Source organism: Ixodes scapularis, unplaced genomic scaffold (assembly GCF_016920785.2).
Source record: "Ixodes scapularis isolate PalLabHiFi unplaced genomic scaffold, ASM1692078v2 PGA_scaffold6__148_contigs__length_123643588, whole genome shotgun sequence".
NCBI classification, from domain to species: domain Eukaryota; kingdom Metazoa; phylum Arthropoda; class Arachnida; order Ixodida; family Ixodidae; genus Ixodes; species Ixodes scapularis.
This window is the reverse complement of record NW_024609881.1, coordinates 17835961-17860096: the sequence shown is the minus strand read 5'-3', so window position 1 is coordinate 17860096 and position 24136 is coordinate 17835961. Positions and strand designations below refer to the sequence as shown.

The following is a 24136-nucleotide window of genomic DNA, read 5'->3' as shown; positions in this document are numbered from 1 at the left end:
TTATGTGTAGGAAGGCGAAAGCATTACAGTCCCGCGGGAGAAATGTTTTCAAGTATAATGTTTCTACATGTATGAAAGTTTAGGACAATGTATAGGACGACGTCAAGGATGATGCCCTAGAGGTCGAACCCAAGTACGACGTTTAGGACTTCTAGGAGGACCTCTAGGACGACCTCAGGGATGACGTCGAGAACGACACCTAGAGGATGTCCAGGACGACGTCGAGGGTGACGCCTAGAGAAGGACACTTAAGGAGGCTGCGGCGTATTTGCGTGGGCGGCCATGTTTGCCTGCGGAAGCCGCCATAGATGTAGACGCTGGTGCCGATGTCGAGGCCATAGATGTAGACGCGGTTGCATCAAAGTCCATCCCACACAGCAAACGAGCACAGATGAAGTCTGAAGCGCACCTTTTGCACACGGCACTCTGGCGGCGACATCACGTCTCCGCACTTAAAGGGCAACTCCGCTTCCTTTTTGGTTTTGAAAAAACAATGCAGTCCTCTTCAGTATCGCCTAGGAAGACCACACGTGAAATCTTACGACGCAGTTCTGTCTAAATGTTTCTTAAACGGTCCGGCAAACATTGCAACTCGCCAAGTTGCTGAAATCGGCTGACTTGAGCGGGCGAATTCAGGCGCAACCAGCAGCGCAGTCAGGGCTACAGCATGGGCGGAGCCAACATTGAGCTAAATGCCATCTACATGGCCCCCTTTTGCTTGTTTTCACTTCTCCGGGCGAGCGTAGCGCATGACGTCAGCAACGTTGCCTCTCGGCGCTCAGCAGTGTCCACGTGACTGGCGTAATGCGCCTGCGCAGCGCGTGTCTTGGGAGCCGTCCGGCCGCCCGCCGTGGTCCCGCCATTACCACCGTCTTCCGCGTCACAACCGCCGTCGTCGTCTCACCGATTGTGATTATTGTCTCTTGGAGCTTCGTCCACACTACGGACACCACGTGCGCGCACACTTATGCCGCAGTTGTGCAGACGTCGTCGAATGCCGTAGACACCAAAACGTGGCGAAGAGTGCAGTGCAGATGACACTCGCGCCTGCCACACGCCCGCCCCAATCCCGCCCGTCGTTGGGCCGAGGATCATGTGACATCTCGTACCACGTGATGGCCATGTACTTGGAGACCCGAAGCCAATGTTGCCGGGCGGAGCCGAAGTTTCGGTTTCGATTTCCGCTCGTGTTTAAAATCAGATTTAAAAATATATATCCCATTTTTCGCGAAACAAACGACGTAGTGTGTTTTACTAGGGCTTTTTAATTAGAAATCAATCATTATCCCGAAATCTTGGGAATTGAGCGGAGTTGCCCTTTAAGCGTGAGTGTAAGTGGAAAGTGCTTGATGACGTATTTTTATGGCCATCTTTCAGGCAAAACGACGCTGTGCTTTTGCGTAATAGGACAAGTAAGGTCATCTTAGAGGTCTCGGACGACCTCAAGTACGACGCCAAGGACAGCATCGTCTTTGAGCCAACGACAAGTGTCGTCCCATTGAGTGAGAAAGCATTGTATCTTTATCGGCATATATGACGCTTTTTCGCTTTTGAAATACGGCAGTTTTTCTGTACGTATCTAGAGCAGCTGCACAAGAGGTACATTAAACTCGAAACTTCGGTTAGTTTAATTGTTTTATGCAACAAATACTCATAAGGAATATTTTCCTATCGCAAAAGTATACTGCTTGCATACGCGCAATCAACACCGCCGACCGGCATACAGCGCAAAAGTTTCTTCCGTGAAAGCACCTATCTAACACCGCTATGTTTTCTTCGTTAGTAAAAAAAAGAATTCCTTAAGAAACTAGACTAACTAAACCGGGCGCAACGAGCTAGCGAGTGGACAAAAGATGCGGTGAAGAGCGATGAAAAGTGATGCTGGGGAAGCAGGAAAGCCAGGGATCACGTTGGCAAATACTTTGGCATTGGGCCAAATCGGGTGCCTTCCCAATCGCAAGGGGCAGGCTCTTGCACAAATTTCTTGTTTGGTGCGTACATGCGTGCGTCTGTGCCCGGCCTGCTATCAACCAATACCTCTAGATAACAATGCCTAGTGCTGATAGAGATGTTGTCATCAGCGAAAGTCAACGCTGGGTACAGGTAGGACACGATGATTGCGTCAATGTCTGGCTCAAATTTAACTCAAAGCTAAGTGCTAAGATGGCACTCGTTTCCAATCTGTGTCCAGCGCTGGCCTTCACTGGTGATGCAAAAATGTCAGCACTACGGCCTTGTTTTCTAGGCAGTGTTGTATCAACGCAGGTTGAGGTGGCGTTGCTGCATGGCGTGGAAGCTTGCACCACATATTCGGAGCTCAAAACGGGGCACTCTACAAACATCTGTGTGCAGTGTTCCAGCGAATCTTTATTTACTCATTAACTTTGTCTTAAATGTTGCACAACCTTACCAACCGCGGTTGCAACGTTCCGGGAGAAGGAGCACGGGTTTGTGGTGACCTTACTCCAGTGGAGACGGACTTTGACCTTGCACTTTCTAGTCATGTTCCAGGATATGGGGCATTCGCTCTCCTCACAATCCCTGAATGGGTTACTGCTGGTGTTATCTTTCAGACTTTGTCTTCTGTACAAAAAAACCTTTTTGTGAACAAAACAAAGTTTAATTTTTTTATCTCTGTTGTTTTCCTTTCACACACATGTACTACGACTTTGGGGTCGCAGAAATTGGGGAGGAAATACGTACACAAAAAGAAGTGCCTTTCCATCCCTCGTTTCGCTTTGTCATGGACATCGTCCAACTGTCACGTCCGTGGCCGTGTCATTAGAGTAGGATAAACGCTCACGATCACGGAGTCCGCGTTGGGGCATTAGTAGGAGTGGGCGATCACTCTGTTTCTTTAGAAATCAATATTCGCCCAAAAAGTGCAGTGTGCGATAACGGTGATGGGCGATGACTCGGGATACTACGGTAGTTCTTTTCTAGCATTCTTTGCAGAAAAATACCGGAATTGCACATTGTACAAAAATAAAAGTTGACAAGAATTAAGCAACTTCAACTCGTCGCAGCGAAACGAACACACTTAACCTTTCATCTGCTTTCTTTCTCTGCTCTTTTGTCGCTCTCTTTCTTATTCTTTTTCTCAGAACTACCGATGCCAACAATCAGGATCTGCTGCGCTCTGCTCCCGCCTTTGCCCCCTGCCGACCACGGGCTGGTGAGTGGCACCGATTGAACCCGAGTTCTGTGCCAGCATTTAGCCGGGACTCGTGTTCAATAACTGAGCACACAAGTTCTAGCCAAATGCCGACTCAGCACTCGTGCGGTTCGCTTCTGTTACAAGAGTGTGCTACCACAACTTGCTAGGAGCCAGTCATATAACACATTCTGCACTAAAAGATATCTGAAAGCAGATAATAAGTACTGCACAAGGTAGCACAACCTACAGGCTGTAGTGTGAAGTAGTCAGCTTAGGTTTGCCGCTAGTGAAGGATGCCAGACTTCCAATCCAAACTTTTAGATAGTTGCTTCGAACTTTGATTAAAAGTAACGCAGAACTAAAAGCTTCATGCCCAGTCATCACTGTGTGGCGTATACCTTCAGGAAGCTTCAGAATTCTGCGTAGTGTGATTAATTTACGATCAACAGAAATTGGTCTTACGACAGACTGCGTACAACACTTGATTTGGTTATTTACTTGAAATCTTTTATACAGATATAAGGTGCATGAGTGTTTGCAGTGTACATATGTACATTCCAATTATTCTTGGTCTTGGGTAATCAGACAAAAAGGTTTACATTAGAGTACCGATTCAGTGCTCCACTGCACGGGCAAACTGGCCTCGACTTTAAAGCTGGGAAGAAAGTGCAGAAGAATACAGTCGAATCTCAAACCCGAGGGGGACCGAAAATTTGTTTGAATAAAGCAGAGTTTGAATTACCGGGAGTTTCCTGCCATAGAGACGCGTAGTATGGGACCTGCACGTTAGTTTATATTATCCGCAAGTTTGAATTAAGAGGGTTTGAATTAACAAGATTCCACTGTAGTGTCAAGACATGTGTCGAGACTGTGTAGCTAGGTGCAAGGACTCACGCTCTTCATTTCTTTCTTGAGGATGCGTGGAATGTCGGCCGACCGTCGGCTGTACATCAGCTTCTTGACGTACGTCATGGTGCCCCGGTAGCGGTATGTGTCCAGCGACAGGTTCAGGATACGCGAGTCCGTCGTCATCTGGCTGATGATGCTCATCTGGTGAAAGAAAAAAGGGACGTACACCAAGGTACTGATTATACTGGGCCCCAAATAACGAGGGTATTGCGTCGTGCATAGCATCAAGCAGCAGACCCTTTCTGAGAGAAATTCGGGCCACGACGAACACTATCATCACCTGAAGGTGGGTTAACACATTTGCACTAGAGCTTGATAGACTGCATTGCAATCGTTTGCAACCACCCATGTGGACAAAATACTCGCATTGCTTGTCCGGTAGCCCTAGGACAATTCTGACCCGAGTGTGTTACCTCTTATAAACATTCGCCGGTGCCAAAAAAAGAAATTGGTGAAAACCAAGAGACACCAATAAACACCCGCTGGTGTCAGAAATACGACCATTTTCACAATTCTAACGCACACTTTTTTTTCGCCAAAATCGGTGCCTCTAATTAGATGCGCATTACAATCGAAACCAAAAATCAAAACTCAAAAGTAAAACGTAATATTTGGTATAAGGTGGCTAGCCCCATTGCCATCGTGACCGTTTGTTTACATTTGCCATTAAGGTATTCGTATCCACGTGGGATTTGCTATCTGCACAGCGTCAACCAGGGGGTCAAGTGATGCTCCAGTGACGCATAGAGAGCCTCAAGTAAGAGCGTGTTAAACTAAAACCATGAAGAGCATTTGCGATTTAATGGCGGCACCAGAGATGGCAGTATTTGCGACTCCAGCAAACTATGGGGGGGGTGCGTTGGTCAGGCAAAATGGCAGATGAAAGGAGGTCGTTTTCGTCATTCAGAACGCGGACCACCATGAATTTCTTACACTGCAGCGTAAAATCGGTGTTACATATGAAAGCAAAGCGATTTTTCGACAGTGAAAACCTTCTTCTAGTCAGTGCGTAGGAATGACACGGCAGAAGCATGAAAATAATTACTGGAAGCAATGTTTGTTTCTATGCTGCCTACGAGAACCAAGTAGCAATAGCAGACAACAGATTCAAAATGACCTCCTCTCTTGAGCTTCCCGGCGTTGCCGCTACGCGGCGTCGATTTTGCTGGAGTCGCCAATATACACTTTTTCGTGTTAAAAAAATAATTATCCTATCAAAACGAAACTAGCATCTAAAGAAAAACATTATTTTAACCTTCACATAATATATTTCAAGCATCTTCAGGGCTTTTTATAACCGAAGTTAAATTGAAAAACCACCCGCAGCCCCATAGACCCTTAGCAAAATCTTGCAATTTAATAGCACCCATAAACAGTAACCCCGCCCAGGTGAGCAGTTGGACACGCTCTTACTTGAGGCTCTTTAGCGATGCCACCTCTCAACGTCACGCATCTCTGCTGGTGAGTGCCACGCGATCTTCCCTTTCTTCGTGTTTTTGTAAGTTGGCATTATGTGGGTTCGCCGATTGTCAAGCTGACCGCCCCGCAAGCAGGTGGGCTCGACGGCCATGGAGCAGCATTTATGGGTGAGCCAAGTGGGTTAAGTTTTTTGTAATGAGGTGCCACAAACTGCCGCCGCCAAGCGGCGCGAATGCGGCGGGGGAAGGGGGGGGGGGGGAGGTTAAGCGCACACCCCGTTATAACCAAGGAAACGCGAAGAAGAAAAAAGTCATGTGACCTCCACCAACAGTAAGGCAGAGAAACATAATCGCTGGAGCATCATGTGACCTTCCTGTTGATGCTGTGCAAATAGCAACTCACATTACACACATTCTTTCTCTCACATCTACGGACTTGTGTCTGCTGTTTTAAGATGGAAAAACAAAAAAAATCTCCCTAGGTGGCTTCATTTAAACGAAAGGCCATCATGCTGGCAGGAAAAGATAATCATAGAGCTGCACTACATGACCTTGCAATCTCAGCGACCTGACGAGCTCGCGAAGTGTTGTTTCGAAGACCGCGGCATTTAAATTGCTTCAGACAAAAGCAAAGATCCTACCTCCGAAGACAGCAAAGAACCATCATCAGACTCTGACAACAGCAAGTAGTGCATGGTATTTATTTTTGTGTTGGCGTGCATTTCATAAAATTTGTTCTATGAGGTATGGGGTCAATCTTCATTATTTTACCTGTGCGGTAGAATCGGCAGCAATTTACTTTTTTTAATATCTGGAAGCTAACTCTGCCAGCGCGTTAGAGTTGGGGACACTTTAAAATCGTGCAAACATGGTATATCTGTTAAAATAAAAAACACCACTCTCTAACATGTTTTGCTCTGAGCGTAGGTATGTAACTCCACCCAGAATCAAGTGCCTGCAAGCTACGAATCAGTAGAATGATTGATCTTGGAGCACTTTCCTGCCATTTCACCTCGTACCGCACACTCTTTTTACACCACCTGTTTCTGCTCATCTCTTTCTTGTCTTTTCCACCCATGTCTGCTCTGCACACTTTGTCACACTACCTGCTTTTGCGCCTCCCATTCCTGCATGCTGCGTCCGTAGCTCGGTCAGCAGCGCACTTGGCTTCCATGCCAGTGACCAAAGTGCGACCCCTGACACCGGTTGCCATTTTAATGTGAAAGCATTAACTGTCTCATGGAGTGAAAGAACCAAACGGCTCTTTCACACCGCTTCAATCCCATTGGCTAGCGCGCGTCCACAGCCAACGGCACCTTTTACATCGCTGCAATCCCATTGGCTAGCCCGCGACGACCAGGCACCCATTTGCCGGACACGCAGCGCCATGGGGTGGCCGGTCATTTTTTTATTTATTTACCGAGTCCCTCAGGGCCTGAAGGCATTACAGAGGGGAGTGGACCAACGTAGCACATATATATATTACGAAATTTGGCCGTCTAACACAACACAGAACGTAAAAAAAAAAAAACAATTAGGAAAACAGAATATACCTAATCATGAACAGCATTTTTAAAATTGGCACTCCCGGTTAAGCCGGCGACAAGTGCGGGAAGGCAATTCCCTTCCAGTGACGACGTAGGTGTAAAGGACTGATTAAAGGTTGATGTCTGACAATGAGAGATGCCTACTTTACATTGGTGATCGACACGAGATGAGACATAAGATGGTTCTGTTAACAGATGCTAACGTAGTTTTGGGTTATGATGATATGTCTTGTGAAACAAACACAGTCGAGCAATATTTCTACAGAGGGAGAGGTCAGGCAAGCCTAAGGTTATTTTCATTGTTGACACGCTAGAAGTGTGGTGATAGTTATGCAGTATGAAGCGCACAGAACGATTCCCGAAGGCTTCTAGTGATAATAAAATTGTTTTGGCTGGATCCCAAATGGAAGCAGCATACTCCAGTTTAGTGCGGACCAAAGATTTGTAGAAAAGAAGGTGTAGGGACAATGGTGCGCGGGAGAAGTTTCTTTTTAGGAGGCCCAGCATGCGATTAGCAGTATGAACTACATACTCCATATGGGCGTTCCATGAGAAGTTTTACACCAAGATATTTCTATGAAGATACAGAGTCCAGTGCAACATTTTCGATGTAGTAAGACGGACAAGTGTTATTCTGACGTGATACTCTCATGGATTTACACTTGCTGATATTTAGCTTCATTTGCCATTTATCGCACCAACAGGGAAATATGATCAGTTTGAAGTGACTGGACATCAGAATCATTAGTAATTTTAGAATAAATACCACAGTCGTCAGCGAACAGACCAATTGAGGATGAGACATGCAAGGGGAGGTCATTAATAAAGATAATTCTTTATTAATGACCTCTCCAGTTCTGACACCTCATGGCAACCTCCACAGGAGCCAAATGGCCAAATAAAGCGAGTAAATCAAATCAAAGTCACAAACAAAAATGGCAAGGACAGCCAACAGTAATGTCTTACTTAAAGTGGTACAGACAAGGCACTTTATACATGCTTAGACCTTTACTGAAACACAAGCCTAGAAAATCTAAAACAATCCCGAAAAGTTTATGAGTGACTCAAAATCAGTCTATTTTCCACTTGCAGGACTCCGATCATGAACCAGTTGCTCTGGGAATCCCCACTCAATTAGGAACGTGGAATGCGGAGTGTTTGGAAAGCCGTAATGAGCCATTGGTGAAGAAATTAGCATGTCCAATACCATGAAGCTAAACTCGGACAAGATGGTATTCCTCCAAGTAACAAATAAAAAGAAGCCTTTCCAGTTTACTTATACCACTGACAATACAACTATCCTAGAAGTAGAGGGACAATTACAAAAAATTTAAAGTGGACAAGACATATTCAAAACATTTGTTCAAAAGCATACCAGAAGCTTGGCTTCTTTTGCCGCAAACTAAGGAATGCCCCCTCTGATGTCAGATTTTTGGCTTACAATTTACTAGTCAGACCTAAGCTAGAATATGCGAACAATAATTTGGGACCTGCACACAGCCACTGACATTAAAGGGACACTGACACCCTCTAAAATTTTTTTAAAATTTTTTGCCAGGCGCTTTATTATGGTGTTGGAGGACTACCCAATTAATATTTTGCAACAGAGTAGCGTATTTTTTAATAAAGCCAAAAGACGGAACTGCTCGAAACCGAAACCGAAACTCGACGGGTCAGAAAAGTGGAGAGAAGAGAGTGAGTGGCGGAAGTCACATGGCTACACCCAACCGTGCGTTTTTTTTTTTGTTTTTTTTTTCTCTCCGTAGCAGACGACGTGCGGCTTACGGGAACTTCGCCGTGCGATTCGTTTGCAGTTATGTTTGTTCTGCTCGTTGTTCTGTACTCCAAGATGAGTTGTTTTGTACATCGAGGAGTTGGAGATGTGTAGTAAGTGCCCGTGCACGTGAATTTCCATGATCGGCTCCGAAAAGAATACAACCAAGATGTGGCGTGAAGAGCTGGCTCACATGTCCTGCGTCCGAAAAAAAGTGGCATTGTGCGACAGAGTTTCCGAAAGATCAACGGGATCGGGACCAATGGCTCGCTGCAATTCCTGTAGAACAATTACGGGCACCTCGGAAAGCGGACGCTACCTGATTTATATACTCCTTGCATTTTGTGGAAAGTAATTACATTAAGTTCGCAGGTGTCAAAAAGGAAATCCCATACCATTTAATTCAGCGACGTGTCGTCCACAACATTTGTTTGTTATTTTTTTGTTTGTTTCTTGAGTGATAATTGTAAAAAAAAAAAAAAAATGTAAACATCAAAGAATGTTTGAAAAAAAAAAAAAAAAGTTTTACGGGGGATCGAACTCAGTCCTACCGCGTGCAAAGCGGACGGTTTCCCCACTGAGCTACTGGGGCAGCTCTCAACTGGGGGTTCTTTTCCCTTTTAGCCGGTAAACTGTGAGTTGGAAAGTTTGCTGCCGATTTTCTTCCAGCAAAAGCACTCCCGGGTCCAAGTCGGGAAGCACCACGCATTGGCGACATTCGCACCTAGTAAAGAAATCGTACACGTGCATATTCAACTCGAAGTAGACACGTCGTGCTTGACGTTTGCCCGAGCGATGTCTTCAGCCACGAGAAGGGAGCGACGGCTCGGCGACGTCTTCGTGCAAATCGGCTTGGTGGTCGGGCGTGTCGTACGGAATGAATACCAATTCTTTTGATCAGTCCCACATTTCTCTTTAAAAGGGAGACAGAATTCGCCGGTACCGCGATTGATAGTTCTGAAATAGAGGTCCCACGCCCATCGTCCGCTGCCATCGCCGTCCCCGCGAGTCCCACGATCAATACGCGAAGCGACGCACGCACAGAATGCTTCCGGTTGTCTGTGGAACTTTTTTTTTTCAATCAACGTATTTGCAGCTTTTTAGAAGCCACAAAAAATGGGTTTCATATTTTTTTCTATTTTTAATATTGTGTGTGTGCCTTCAGTGACCAATGACTTTGATTAAATTTGGTGGTCGCATCGATACCTTAGAAAACGGCCCGTGACCGCGAAAAAGAGAGTGAGCGAGACTCAAACCGGCCAGTTCTTGATCGGCGGTTTTCGGCCGGAAAGAAACTGAATTTCGAGTCGCAAATTGTGTTCTGGGTAGTTGGGCTCTCATATGTCATGTACAACTAAAACCCTCAGCGAGCATAAACACCCTGTCAGCATCTTAGAAAACTAACAAAGGAAGTGTGTGCGCATTTTATTTTTAAGAAGTATGACAGATTTGACTCGCCCACATCATTTATGCAGGCGAACAATATCCAACTATTAGTGGATCGCAGAAAGGTAGCGAGATTGAAGTTTTTATTTCATATTTTGAACGAAAATGTGTGTCTGGCCCCCTTCCCCTTCCTAAAATACTCTGATTGCAGACCTACTCGACATTGCGTTAAGTTTTCTTTAACTCCCATATTTGCCTGGACTAACACCTTCAAAAATTGTTTTTTTGTGTGTTATATATCAGACTGGAACAATATTCCGAGATGTTTTTTTAAAGCAACTTTCCAGCCGGACTAGAGAGCATGTCTTTGATAACTGAACGTACACTGCTCATGCAAAGTGTACATGTGTGTGTTTATAGTGGCACAAATGGTAGAGTGCGAGTGCCAAGTGCACTCATGAGTGTAATTAATGAGTCTGAATCATATGACGTGATCAGTTATAGCAATATGGTGGTGAGTTGTGCGAGTTGGTGATGCATTTTAAAAGGGTGAAACAGGCCAAAAGGACACGGACAGGAAGAAGTGCTCTGTTTGTGTACTTCTTCCAGTCCATGTCTTTTTGCACTGTTTTACCCTTTTAAAAGGCAGTTATAGCAGCTTTTGTGTTTATAATGAGTGTGTTTCCACCTGTGTGTTACCCTTCCTGCTCGGGCCATTTCTGGCCTGCAGTATGTATAAATAAATAAAACATTAGTGTTTCTTTTTTTTTTTCTCTAGTTTTTTCATGGACATGACCAATGGATGTAGCAAGCAAGCAGGAAGCATGGCAATGCAAAGCAACAGGGATGTATATAAAGCATTTGACATAACTGTTACATCTTATTTAAGTTGCATCTCTCACCCACCTTCAAACAACCTTCCCTTAAATAGATTTTCTTATTCGTGTTTGTGATCAAATTGAGAAGACCTATACTTTATCTCATAAAATAGCGTAACGCATTGCCCGCAAATCGAACCCATTTTTAAAAAGTCCGCTATAATCAAATAATTTAAGATTCATTGAGCAATCACGGACAGAGAAACTACAACAAGCAGCCATATCACCTAGACATTTTCATGTTTGCAGAGTAGCAAGTTCTGACAAGCGAAAGAAACAAAAATCAACCAACAACTGCACTATGCCACAAAAAACCGAGTCTCACAGGCGCACATCTGTAATTTCATTTACTAGTTTGCAGTGGTGCTCGGATATTTATTTTCAACGAATACAATCCCCGTCATCGTCCATTCATTAGAGGTAAGCTACGTTTCTGATTATAACAGACCTAGATTTTGGTCTGTTGTAAAAGAAGTATACTATGTAGAATGCAGGTACTTTTACTATATACTTTGAAGTGGGTTATGACTGGAGTATGTTCAAATAATGTGAGACTGATGAAATGTGAATGAATATTAAAGGTTTTTGTGCTCGCCAAGGTTGTTTGTTGTACATGACATATGAAAGCCCCACTACCCAGCACAGAATTTGCGGCTCAAAATTCGGTCTCTTTCTGCCCAAAAAATATTGGTCGAGAATGGTTTGAGTCGTGCTCACTCTCTTCTCCGTGGTCAAGGACCGTTTTCTAAGGTTTAGACACGACCACTAAATTTAATCAAAGTCGTAGGTCATCTAAGGCACACAAACAATATTAAAGAAAGAAAAGAAATACGACACCCATTTTTTGTGGCTTCTAGAAAGTTGCAAATGCATTTTTTGAGAAGGAAAGAGTATCGCAGCCACGTGAATTTCACCAACTCTCTCTTCTTCTATATTTCTTCTTCCTCCCCAGTCCAGTTTCGGTTTCATTTTCGAGCAGTTGCGTTTTTTTACTTTATTATAAATATATGTGACGCTGTAGCAAAATATTGATTGGGTAGTCTTCTGACACCATAATAAATTGCCTGGCAAAAAATAAAAAATAAATTTTGTGGTTATCTTTTATTGAGCTGTACCGATGATCATTATCACGGTGTGCTTTGAGTCCTACGAGCCTCAGGAGGCGCCGAGCACGATGACAGCAGTTTACAAAATGGATGCCACTACCACCAAACCAAGGCCAAGCGATGTCCAAAACACGGACTGCTGTTGAAGAGTCTGTTGTAATGAAAATGCAAACTACTTGCAAACTCCCAATATAGTCCAATATATCCGAACGTATGTTGTAACGAAACCTGTAATAAGCGACGTCGGCTGAATGGCATAAATAGGAAGACGAGCCAAAACTTCGCAAGTCCGTATGTTATAACCGAATTAACCAGATCTGTTCTAGCAAGGTTATAGTATATACTAAGTATTAAAATAAATCTGAAGTGCTGTTGTCGCATCACAAAGCACCCGACAACATGTTCCTTTCGCTGCTCGGCTGCATGTGGAGCCAGGGACGTCGTGGTGCTCTGGAGCGGGCCACCTTCTACATTGCTGTTGTTACTGTCTTCCGAGCATCGGCCGCTCCCAACGCGTGGTGGAGGCTGCGCAGTTGCTACGCTGCCCCTTTAAGCCGCTGAAGTCGGGGGATAATTGGCCAAAGTCAGAAAATTGTTGCACTGCCCCCGCACTCATGACGGTATATAGTACTCATCCCCCTGACTGAGGCTGTGACTGACTGACCCCAGACTCTAGTCTCATTTGAGTCGCCGCCGAGAGAGTGGACTGTATCGGGGGCACTCGCCAAAACGTATTGAAGGACACATGCAAAGGAAAAAAACATTTTTTTTAAACGGCTTAGATAGAAAAAGGACGCCATAAAACAATTTTACAACGAAGAAAAAAAATTTTTAGAGCTATATTTACGGCGCAAAACGAATTTGTAGTTGGCGCCCGCGGGCACCGCAGAAAAGTGGTCCATATTTATCACGTGACTGGTCCTTATTTATCACGTGGTGCTTGCGTTCTTTCGGAAGCTTCCTATGGCCTCTAAAAGTAACTTATTCATCTTTGTTTGAAGTATAACAAAAAACTAAGATAAATAAGTAACTTTTAGAGCCCAAAGGAAACTCGTGAAAAAGCGCAAGCAGATGTGATAGACCTGTGCGCCGGTCAGACGACGGCGGCGGCGCCCCGAAGCAGACGAACTTGTGCGGCGGCGGCGACGGCGGCGTGGAGAAACGCGTTGAAGCGGCGTTCGCACAACGCTCAGCGTGCGGTGGCGACGCAGCGCGGCGGCGCGCGGGCCTACCACGTGACCAGCGGCAGCTCCCGCGAGCGCCAACTACAAATTCGTATAGCGCCGTAAATATAGCTCTAAAAGTTTTTTTCTTCGTTGTAAAATCGTTTTACGACATCCTTTTTCCATCTAAGCTGTTTAAAAAAAATGTTTTTTTTCCTTTGCATGTGTCCTTTAAAGGGGTAGGGAAACGAAATTTCAGCACTCATTTTCTGGCTTTAATGTGTTGCATGTTGCACCCTAACCTCAACAACACCAGTCTTCCGTTGAAAAGCACAAGAAAACTAATTTTAAAGCTAAATAAACGATCTTCAATGTGCACCTGGTGGATGCATGCGGAGCCTATTTGGGAGGTAGTCTAGCAACGTTGTGGAAACTGCTACGTAGTCGTGACGTAGCAGTTTCCTTCGGAGCAGCGCCGCTCTTTGGTATTTCAACATTTTCCTTCTTAGCTTTCCTCCTCAACTCACAAGTCGCGCATTGTACCAAACGGCTCAAGAAGACGGAAAGGAAGGACTCCCCTCTTTCTCGGACCCTCGTTCGTGCAACCGGAAACAGCCATTCTCCCCCTAGAAGATTAGCACGTCGCTCAAAACTCAAACAAAAGTTGCTTTCCCCACCTCGTTCAGCCCTAAGCTGACAGTGTTGTGGAAGCTACGTGCTCCTTGGGCCAGCCACACGCTCGTCACCCCACGGGCACTTCGAGCGGCTCAGTTGTAACGTGCTGACGCTATTGACACCACCACAACGCTGAAAACGCCACCAAGGGCAAAGCTCATAACCACGCCTGCCTTGCTACTCCACGAACGCGGGAAATCTTTTCTTTCTGTTTTTGTTTGCGCCGGATATCCCATGACGCATGGCGCTCTCCGTTCGCTTCTCTTCGAGCGCTTGCTCGAGTGCACAGTTTGGAACGAAAAATATGGCCAATCGTTCAAAATACAAACGCGCAATTATCATTTACGGTTATTATACGTCATGCTTGACTCGTTTCCGAACGAAATCCGAATATTTCAATTTTTGTTTCCGTACCCCTTTAAGTCACACTCACAAAGTGCAATGGAGCGATCTTTGTTGTAACCTTACATGCCAAATAGAGGAAATTAAGAAATAGCATGCCCTCCTTAAACTAGAAGAAAATCAGTAATATTGTACGCCATTTTGTGCATGGAAATACACAGACTATGCAAGAAGTTGTGAAATAAAATGCAAAAGGAACCTATCGTGCCACGTACGACAACTGAGAATATTAGACAAACAACGCAAATTCTTCCAACTCAGTATACAATGTATAAGTAATCTATTTATCATATTTCATAAAAGCAAACAAAACTGCAAATCTGAATGCCAGGAGTGGCCTGTGCAAGAAAGAAAAAATGCTTATTGTCCTGCAACTCAGAGGGATGATTCTGCTAATTTCAAGAGTACACACATGAAAATAAGCTGTAGATATTATACAGCAGCAGCTGGAAATCATGTTTACAGCTGGAAATGGATGCTGCTCATGCTGGAAATCAGAAATTTCACCTTGGAAGTACATGATCCTCCTGTAAATTTCCCAGCTAAATGAAGAAAAATCTAATTTCCAGCAAGAAATTTGTCCATTTCTGGGTGGAAACGGACTGGAATTCGGCTAGTAAAATATATTTCCAGCTCTAGCCGTAGTCGATTTCCGGTTCCATAACACAGCCTGGACTGGAAGCATTTCTATGTGGGGTACCTGCGTTGACATGTTTGAGATACTATATATGGCTTCCTTTACCTCTTGTATTCCACTGTAGTATCTGAAGTACCTAGTAACAAGTTATTAATAAACTTTGTTAAACAAAATTTTTCTATTGCTCCCCAAACAGGTCAGATATTTCTAGCTATCTTGGCCACTAAGCGGGTTATTAAAAAAGTGACCAGGTATTCGAAATAAGCACAAATACGGTGGAAGGATCTGTGGTTTCATTTAAATTAATAAAAGTGAAGAGACATAACCTCTAAGATCAGTGTTTTGCCATTCAACCATTTACAATTACACTTAAAACAGAATATAATCAGAAAGTAAAGGCAAAATCTGTCATGGATGCTTTTAAGAGTTGCTCCACGTTAAAGTGTCATGACTCACGCGTCGACCGCAGGGGTAGATCTAGCCCGCAGAACGACCACTAACCCGCGATGCGCATCGCACAGCAAATCGTGCACAAAAGCTTGCGTAATGCATGCGCCCACCTTGCTCATGCTGTGCTTGGGGCCAGAAAAGTGGGAGAGTGGTTCCAGGTCCCGCCTGTCAATCATCCACAGGAGGCCCGCAATCTCCTGCTCATATTTCCAGTTCCTGCACCAAAACCATGCACTCAGTTTGGTTGGAGCAACATCAGCTGCGCAAAAATACCCCCGTACCGAAGAAACGTCTCCACCACCGGACCCTACGAAGGTTTGCTCGGACAGGATAATGCAAAGCAATGTCACAAGCTACGTGCAACGTGCGACTTACGTGCACCTCACGAGCAGTAAGTAAACGAGCGGATTGCACGAAACTCGCGAGTTTCACGAATTTCACGGGCTGCATAGAGCACTCTCAACGATACCGGTAACAAGTGCAGGTTTGACAATTTTTCTGCTTGCACAGGCTTTCATGCAACATGCAAGTTCCGTACAACTCACAAGCTGTAAGTAAGCGAGCAAGTTGCGTGTAAGCTGTGAGTTGAACATCTTAAAAGTTGTGTGCAGAGCTGTCAACGGTACTAGCATACGAGAGTAGGTTTGAAAGCATACGTGAGTAGGTTTGAAAATTTCTCCACCTGGCACAGGCTTTCATGCAACACGCGAACTGTGCGCAACTCACAGCTGTAAATGAAAAAGTGAGTTACACGTAACAGAAGTCACCCGATGTCATGCAGGAGCAGCACTATGTGATGGCTGCATTATATTTTTTAGTTCTCAAGCCTTACAACGAAGGGACTAGTACGACGAAAAGTTTTACCGGTCCCGCAAATTCGTTATAGAGGTGTTTGACCACATTGTGCCGACACAGAACCACCCGTAGCAGAAATGATTTATGCGTTGCTTTTCAAAATAAACTTTCAGTTGTCAGTCAACAGTTGGTCCTGTCCATTCTCTTCGATCGTCTTCACCTCTGTTTGCACTGTTTCCAGCATGAAGTCTTTTCCTCGCCCACTCTTTTGCGTACCAAACTAATGACTGAGACATTGTGTTTTTGGGCTACACTAATAAACCATGAAAAGTAACCCCCAAACCGGTTTTACCAAAATTGAAAAAAAACTGAGAAAACCCGAATCGGAGCTGTCCTTCAATAAGAAAAACTCAAGCCTCGTAGAAAGAAATTCATGCAGCCTTATTTTGTGGTGAGCCTGATCACACAGCCTGGGCTAAACTGCCTGCGAGGTTGCTTCACTTTTCGTGAACCATAGCCCTCGTCTCATTTTCTCTTATTGGTAAAAAGACATTTTCCAAGTTTTTTGGATCATGCCTAAGTCTTCCTTTGCCAGTTTCCTCAGACAAGCTCCGACGCACACCTACTTCTTTCTATGACCTTGACACCGAAAAACACCCAATCTGATGGAAAAAATAAAACACCAACCCCCCTCCCAAATTTGTAAAAATATAAAACCCTAAAACACGGAACGCTACCAACAACTAGTAGCTCTTAAACAAAGAAACAATGAACAAAGAGGGGAAGGTGAAAAAAACGTAAGAATCGCAGAAAGAATATGAAAGCACTTAGGAACAAGGGCAGGCAGCACCTCTTTGGCACGTCCAACCTAGGTATAACTCGACCCAAGGCTTTGCAGCATTTCCGAGATCAAATCTATACACCATCTTTGAGAAACGGTCACTTGTAACATTTTCAGGATCATTTCAAGCCAAGGGTGCATGATGAGTCAAAAATGATAACAATATAAATGTGGGTTGGAAGTGTTCCAGGGCAGCCTCATAGATGGTGCCAGTGTGCCAATACATTGTCTAGATAGCCTAGATTGAAGGAAGCTAGGGTTCATCTCAGACCATGGGGAGCTCTCGCAATTTAATGGCAGACGCCTCCTGCAGAGATATGCCGCAAGCGCGTCTGCGCCGCGTTTTCACACGGCGAGGAGGAAAGCAGGCAGAAAGAAAGAGATGTTGGCAGACGATCAACACTTTTGGCTCCTTTTTGCAGGTCGCATTGCAAATGGTTCGAGCACTTGGAAATCTTCCGTATTTCAGGCTCTCCAGCGTTCTCTTGTCGCAAGGGAGTACGAGGCTGTGCAAACTGCTCGAGCTCGCACAAACGCAAATGGGCAAGCCAGTTCTTATACACAGAAACCCATGCGTCATTAGTCTTTTAACGCAGAACGTGTTCAGGGGCCAAGATCCCCGAGGAAAGTGTGACGAAACGCCACGCAAAACGTTACGAAACGTGCAACATATACTTCAGAGGACGATCCGAATCTGTGCTAAAGAGTGGAAAATGAGGAAAAGAAAACAAAATTTTAAACGTGCCTCAACGATCATCGATCCAACGAGCCCATGATTGTTAGCTCGACAGACGCAAAGCCAGCCAACTTTGTCGTTACCATGGTGGTCTCCATCAACTGTTTGAAATCAAACAGTTGGTGGACGTGCCCAGCCAGCATCACACAAAAGGGGAGAGAGTTCGGAATAAGATAATATACTAAAAAACTGCACTGTCCAGCACTAGGCCCGGAGAATGTTGCAGAAACACATTCTCTGTGTACTGACTTTGTCTGTACGTAGAATCAAGATAAACCGAGCATTTTGTTATTAAGGACTCCCACCCTAAAGACTGCCGTACAGTGTGCACACAAGCAACACGACTGTTGCCCCAGGGAATGTGCAATGAGAAATTTTTTCTACGGATCAGATCTACTCAAAACACACATTCGTGCCGAGTTACTGTATAACTGCACGTATGGGCCGCACTCGTGTGAGGGCCGTACCCCCATATTTAAAACATATTTAAAAAAATATCGAAAAAACTATTTGTGTATTAGCTGCATCCCCCCACTTTTATTTCGAGGTGCGCCGACTGCTTCTGCAGCGTGGCGTGCACTCCGCATCTCTGCCATCTTTACCCCACCATGTTGAAACATCTGCTCTCACATTTTGCTGTGTTCTGAAACGAAGATAAGAAAGATTACTGGAGTAAAGCTTCGGAAAGCTGTCCTAGCATGAAACGTCTATTGGCTGGATGTTCAGCATTTCGTGAAGCCTGGATAAAGGTGCAGCCTGGTAAAAGCGTGGCTTTTTAAGTGGGAAGGAGGAAAAGGCCATCGCAGTAAAAAAAAAGAGTTTGCACCAGGCAGGTAATTGAACCCAGACCACATAGATTGCTAAGCAAGTGTCTTTTCAGCATGTCACGACACATCACCATGAGTTGAGGTGGAATTTGGAGGAAAAGCCCAGCGAGGCATCCACACTGCATCTGGCAGATAGCAAGTTGACACCCTGTCACACATTTTAACGAGAAACATACTTTGGCAAGGTGTTTGGCATTTCGTGAAACCCAGATAAAAGTGAATGCTGGATAAAAGGGTGGCAGCGAGGCTCGACACTGATTATTATCGTAATCAGGTGGGAGAGGAGGAGTGAGCTGCTCGATGCTGACTGGTTAACGGGGAGGTCATGTGACCAAAGGGGTAGGTGAGGAGGAGTGAGGTAGGCGTGGAGGAGCTCCACCACCTGTGCGCACTGAGGGAGTGGGGCTCGAGAGTATGAAAGGCTCTGTAAGATTGCCAGGTTTATCATTATCCGCCCTACTAGTGGTACTATCACTTCATTCTAGGAACAACTATCAAGTGTACACATGCCACATATAGTACTTCAAACTTTTTGTTTAAGTGATCTACACTACCTTGATGGCGCCACCCACCATCACGTCCACCCTCGCCCCAGGGAGCATGGCCCCATGCTGCGAACCGAAAGTGTGGGGCTCAAACTTTCAACCGACTCGAATGTCCCTTTCTTTCCAGCGTGGGTGTGCTGGTCCCTGGATCGCGCCGACTACTGCCGTCTTTGGCAGGCGAGACCATCTCTGCTTCCCGCAGGCCCGCGTGGGCCTGCCCTATTTTTGTGGGTTTCTTTCATTTCAATTTACAATGTTTTGGCAATGAAGATGAAGATTACTACACCAGGATTTAAATTATCTGGTGAAGTGCACTGCGAACGTAGGCGTCTGGCAACTCGGAGTATTGCTAAACGCTTGTAGTGCAAGAGCGTTTCAACTACCCAAAGCAATTGCCTAGCAATTTATTTACTTCTGTTTCTCTTCTAGACTATTCTTGGCAATTATCGCGCAATCATAACAGCAGCGATAGCACGCTGCTTCGACCAGTTGCCTTTCCTTAGTTACAGGCTTCAGTGGAGCTGGCTGGTATATATTAATGAAGGGTTAGCTTGAACTTACAGAAATTAACAGAGAAAGAAAGAAACAAGGCAAAATAGCTCTCTTTTTATAGTTTTTGTGTCATCCATGATCGCCTTCCACCCGTACACCCGTATGCTGTGGAGCCAGACACTTCCACCAATGAGCTGCTGTGAAATCGAACACTCGGGCTTCAAAACGTGGCCGTAAGGCCAGTTAGGCTTCGTGAAAGTTTTCTTCTGCTTAACTGGTCTATGTGGGCCCCATAACCTGATAGCAGTGGGAAAGTACTTTTGAACTGTCGCGTATGCCTTGTAGTGCATCAGACGTGCAGCGGGTCGTGAATATGCGGTGTCGAGAAGATCTGCGTATGATGCTGGACAAAGCATGCGGTTCAAGGTGGGCTCATTGGTATGCTGCAGCTGCTCGACGTCGGCATCAAAACAAACGTTGGGGTGAAATTCTACAAAATAAATGGTGAACACGAACCGCGAAAAGGCGCTTACTGGACGGCCCAAAAGAGCAACTCTGGCTACTCTTGCCGCCGGTCAGACGCGAGCACCGAGGATACCGCAGGTTACAACGATGGAGAACAAAATAAAGGTGCTCTAGACCACTGCATGCAATTGCAAGTACATTCATTTTTTTTATGCACATTCAGAATTATTTTGCTTTTATCCGCGTATGGACCGTACCTAAAAAATTTGCCCAGAATTGTGAAGAAAAAAAGTGTGACTCTTGCAGAAGGGTGGACAGTTGGGCTTGTTGGTAGTTATTCATCCCAATTTAAAAACGCACAAAAGACGAGGACAGACTAAGAAACCACGTACGACAAACAAATGCCGATCGTTTCTCTTACGTGTTTTCATACTCTGTCCTCATGTTTTGTGGGTTTTTAAATAAGGATGGACCTTTGTAGGCATTTATATGGTATTACAAGACTGCTGCTTATGGCTGCTTTTTCGGCAAAGGAAAAGTTTGCAATGCGAAATTCTGAAAGCATTTCTTGGCGAGGGGACCTATCTGTAAGAGACAACGAGCTCACCAAAACAAACTTTTGCTGCGTGGCAAACAATGCCACAGTGGCACGTTTTGCCATATCGTTTTTCAGCTTGCTACAATTTTTAATTCATTGAGATGCCTCCAATTATTATTTGCAGCGAAGTCCCCCATTTGTTCACAAAGACAGGTGGCTCAGAAGTCAGGGGTGGGCACTTGGCGCATCCTCTGGCTAGTTTTCAAATGTTTTGTTTTGAAAGCAGTGGGTGGGTATGGTTTTTGTATCATAGTATCGTATCCTTGTATTGTGAAACGGATACGTGTCTGACGTTTTGCATTACGACCTCAAATGCAAAGGAAGCGGAAGCATACCTGTACACCACGGTAGTGCACACTGACACCACGACCAGCAGGACACCCAGGATGCTCGCCACAATCTGCCGCCTGTTGTCTGCAAGTAAGGCAAAACATTGGCTCAAAGCTCAGCTCAATCCGGTCACAAACCTCAAAATTAGAAGGGGCTCCAGCTATTAAAAAACTATGTAATGCTCAGTGTTCAACACATGGCTTGCATGTGAAGTCATCGCGCAATGCTGGTGGTCATTCCCACTTGTTCCTGCCAAGAAAAACAAAATAGGAGGTGCGAAATGCATGCTCCAGAAGGTACGCACTCGGAAGGAAGGCCACCCCAATGTCGGCTATTGTGACGTCGGCGTAAGCCCCGTATACATGGCTCGCTCCGACGTCACACCACTGGCCATTGTGGTGGTTTTGTTGCTGAGCTCGTACCTTCTGGACTCTGGACCATGCATTTCGCACCACCACATTGTTTTTCTCGGCAGGCACAAGTAGGAATGACTGCCTGTAAGATGCAATGGCGTCACATGCAAGCCAGGTATGGGCTGAGGCACGCAGGACGACGGAAGAAGCGTTGAGAATTTGTGTTGCTTTATCCATTATTTTATTCGCTAGTGTCTCGGGGATCAGGTTATGATGTTGGTTTTGGGTTCGCCGAGTGGCGCAGAGACGTCATTTCTTTCAGGGAATTAGGCAATGGGGCTTCCCTCAGTACTTATTTTGCAACAGACAATTAATGCTAAAGAATAACTGGGACAGTTCCTCTTGACCTGCTCAGGGTGCAGCAGGGCTGCGCCTTTGCTAGGGTGTCTTTGCCTTCTTTTGAAGACAGGCTTGGATGATGTGCCCCTTGAAGCCACAAAAATGGCAAATGGTGTTTGTGAAGTTGCAGTCTTCTCACCGGTGTGATCCATTACATCGATATCAGGAAGAAACCTCTTGTTTAGCTGTAGGCCTCACAAGGCCTCGTGCAGGCATTGATGATCCAGGTCTGTCTTCAGGGACACTGTGGATTTTGCCGACGTCTTTGGACGTAGTTAGAAATTCCACGGCATTCTGTTTTGCACATTCCGCTGCGATGGCCATCTTCTCTGCTTAAACCAGTGTCAGTTTGGATTCACTCAGCAGACGCTGTTGCAAGGCTTCATCTTTCACCCCACAGACAATCTGATCGAGCAATCCTGCTCTTAAGCGTGTCTCCGAAGTTGTAGGTGACTGAAATACAGCGTAGATTCGCGATAAATAAAGTCATGGCTTCGTCGCTACGCTGAGTCCTATTTGTGGAACTTGAACTGTTCCGCTATCTCCGAGGGCTACCGTGTGAAGTGGTTCTCCAACTTAACGATGTTTGTGAAGTCAGTCTCAGGTGGAGTTTTGGGTGCACAGAGAGAAGGCAGGATAGCATAAGTCTCGGCACAACAAACCACCCAAAAAAGAAACTCAACCTGGCAGCAAATTTATGCCAGTTTTGTCTTGACAGGTATGTATACAATGCAGGCTTTTTATTCTTCTTTGTGCGGTTCCGAAGAACCCAGCTGTGGTGGGGTGCATGGAATTAACGGCGGTGTCCGAGAGCTTTCGAGAAGCAACTCGCCAGTAGCGACTCGCCGATCACCCACATAGTGAAAATCAGTGGTTGCTTGCCACTTGTCACTAGTCGCTCGTGCGACTGTCGCTAGTCACCAGTGTGAATGTGCCTTAACTGCTGGAAAATCTAACATGTGGGTCTTGGAACGTTACCGTTAGGCTTCGTGAATGTTTCGTTCTGCTGAGTTGGTTTATGTTGGTCCCATAACCTGGGAGCAGTGGGCAAGTACTTTCGAACTGTCACTTATGCCTTGAAGTGTGGCAGACGTGCTTCAGGTTGCAAGTGCAGTGTTGACAAGATGCACATAAACTGCTGGACAAAGCGCACCATTCAAGGAGGGCTCATTGGTACGCTGCAGCCGCTCAACATCACCATCGAAACGGACGTCGAGGTAAAATTCCACGATATAAATGGCTAATGCAAACTCTGAAAAGGCACTTACTGGACGGCTCAAAAGAGCAACTCTGGCCACTGTCGACATTGGTCAGACTTGAGCGCCGAGGATACCGCGGGTTACAACAATAGAGACCGAAACAAAGGCGCTTGAGACCACTGCTTGTGATCGCAAGTACATAAATATTTTTATACATGTCCAAAACTATTTTGTTTTCGTTCGTGCATTGGCCAAATCTAAAAAAAAATGAGCCCCGAAATCGGAACGAAAAGTGTGGACCTTACGCTTGTTTATACAATACATGTTGACCGTGCAGAGCGGCACTTGCTTACCAGAGGGTGCATTACACCCGGAGCCGTCGTAGCCACAAGGAGGTTCCTGGAGCGGCGGCTGCCCGCTCTTCCAGAGCACTGTGCTGTTGGCATTCAGCTCAAACTCCTGGGAATGTGTCAGAACGAGAGAGAACATTACAGGGGTTAAATAGGAAGCAAGCAGCACCTGTTACATACCCAACTCCACAGAGTAGAGAAGTACCTTATAAACTCGTGTAAGGGCCGCACTATTTTTTCCCGATTTGAGGGCAAATTTTCAAGATGTGGCCCATACACGGATAAAAAAAAAAAAAGTGTATCCACATCTTGAAATGAATGTATATGAGCGCGCGCTTGACTGCACTGGTCGAAAACGCCTTCATCGCTCATTCACACTGGAAGCGGATCCGCATTCCCAAAGCCGTTGCGAACGCAATTGTATAAAGATCCAGTACAATTGCATGCGCACTCTATGTCATCAAGTGCGTGTAATTGTACTGGATCTTTATACAACCGCGTTCACAACCGCTTTGTGAACGCGGATCCACTTCCAGTGTGAATGAGCGGTCACTCCGGAATCCGGACTGAATCGTCAGTCGGATTTATTAGTTTACATACTGTGCAATATGCATCTTTTTTTTTTTTTTGTACTTGATAGCATGCGCGGCAACTTTCGACTTGAATCCCGTACGACTGTTGAAGTGGTACTTGCCCAAAGCTCT

The 24136-nt window shown here is 45.3% G+C and overlaps 1 protein-coding gene across 1 annotated transcript in view; it reads right to left on the bottom strand.

Moving 5' to 3' along the window:
• LOC8023073 (receptor-type guanylate cyclase Gyc76C) overlaps nt 1–24136 on the bottom strand; it is a 183684-nt gene that overhangs the window by 36546 nt on the left and 123002 nt on the right. Inside the window, 4 exon segments of the mRNA XM_042294397.1 lie at nt 4052–4207; nt 15613–15718; nt 21137–21215; nt 23436–23541. Coding sequence (XP_042150331.1) covers nt 4052–4207; nt 15613–15718; nt 21137–21215; nt 23436–23541 — 447 coding nt within the window.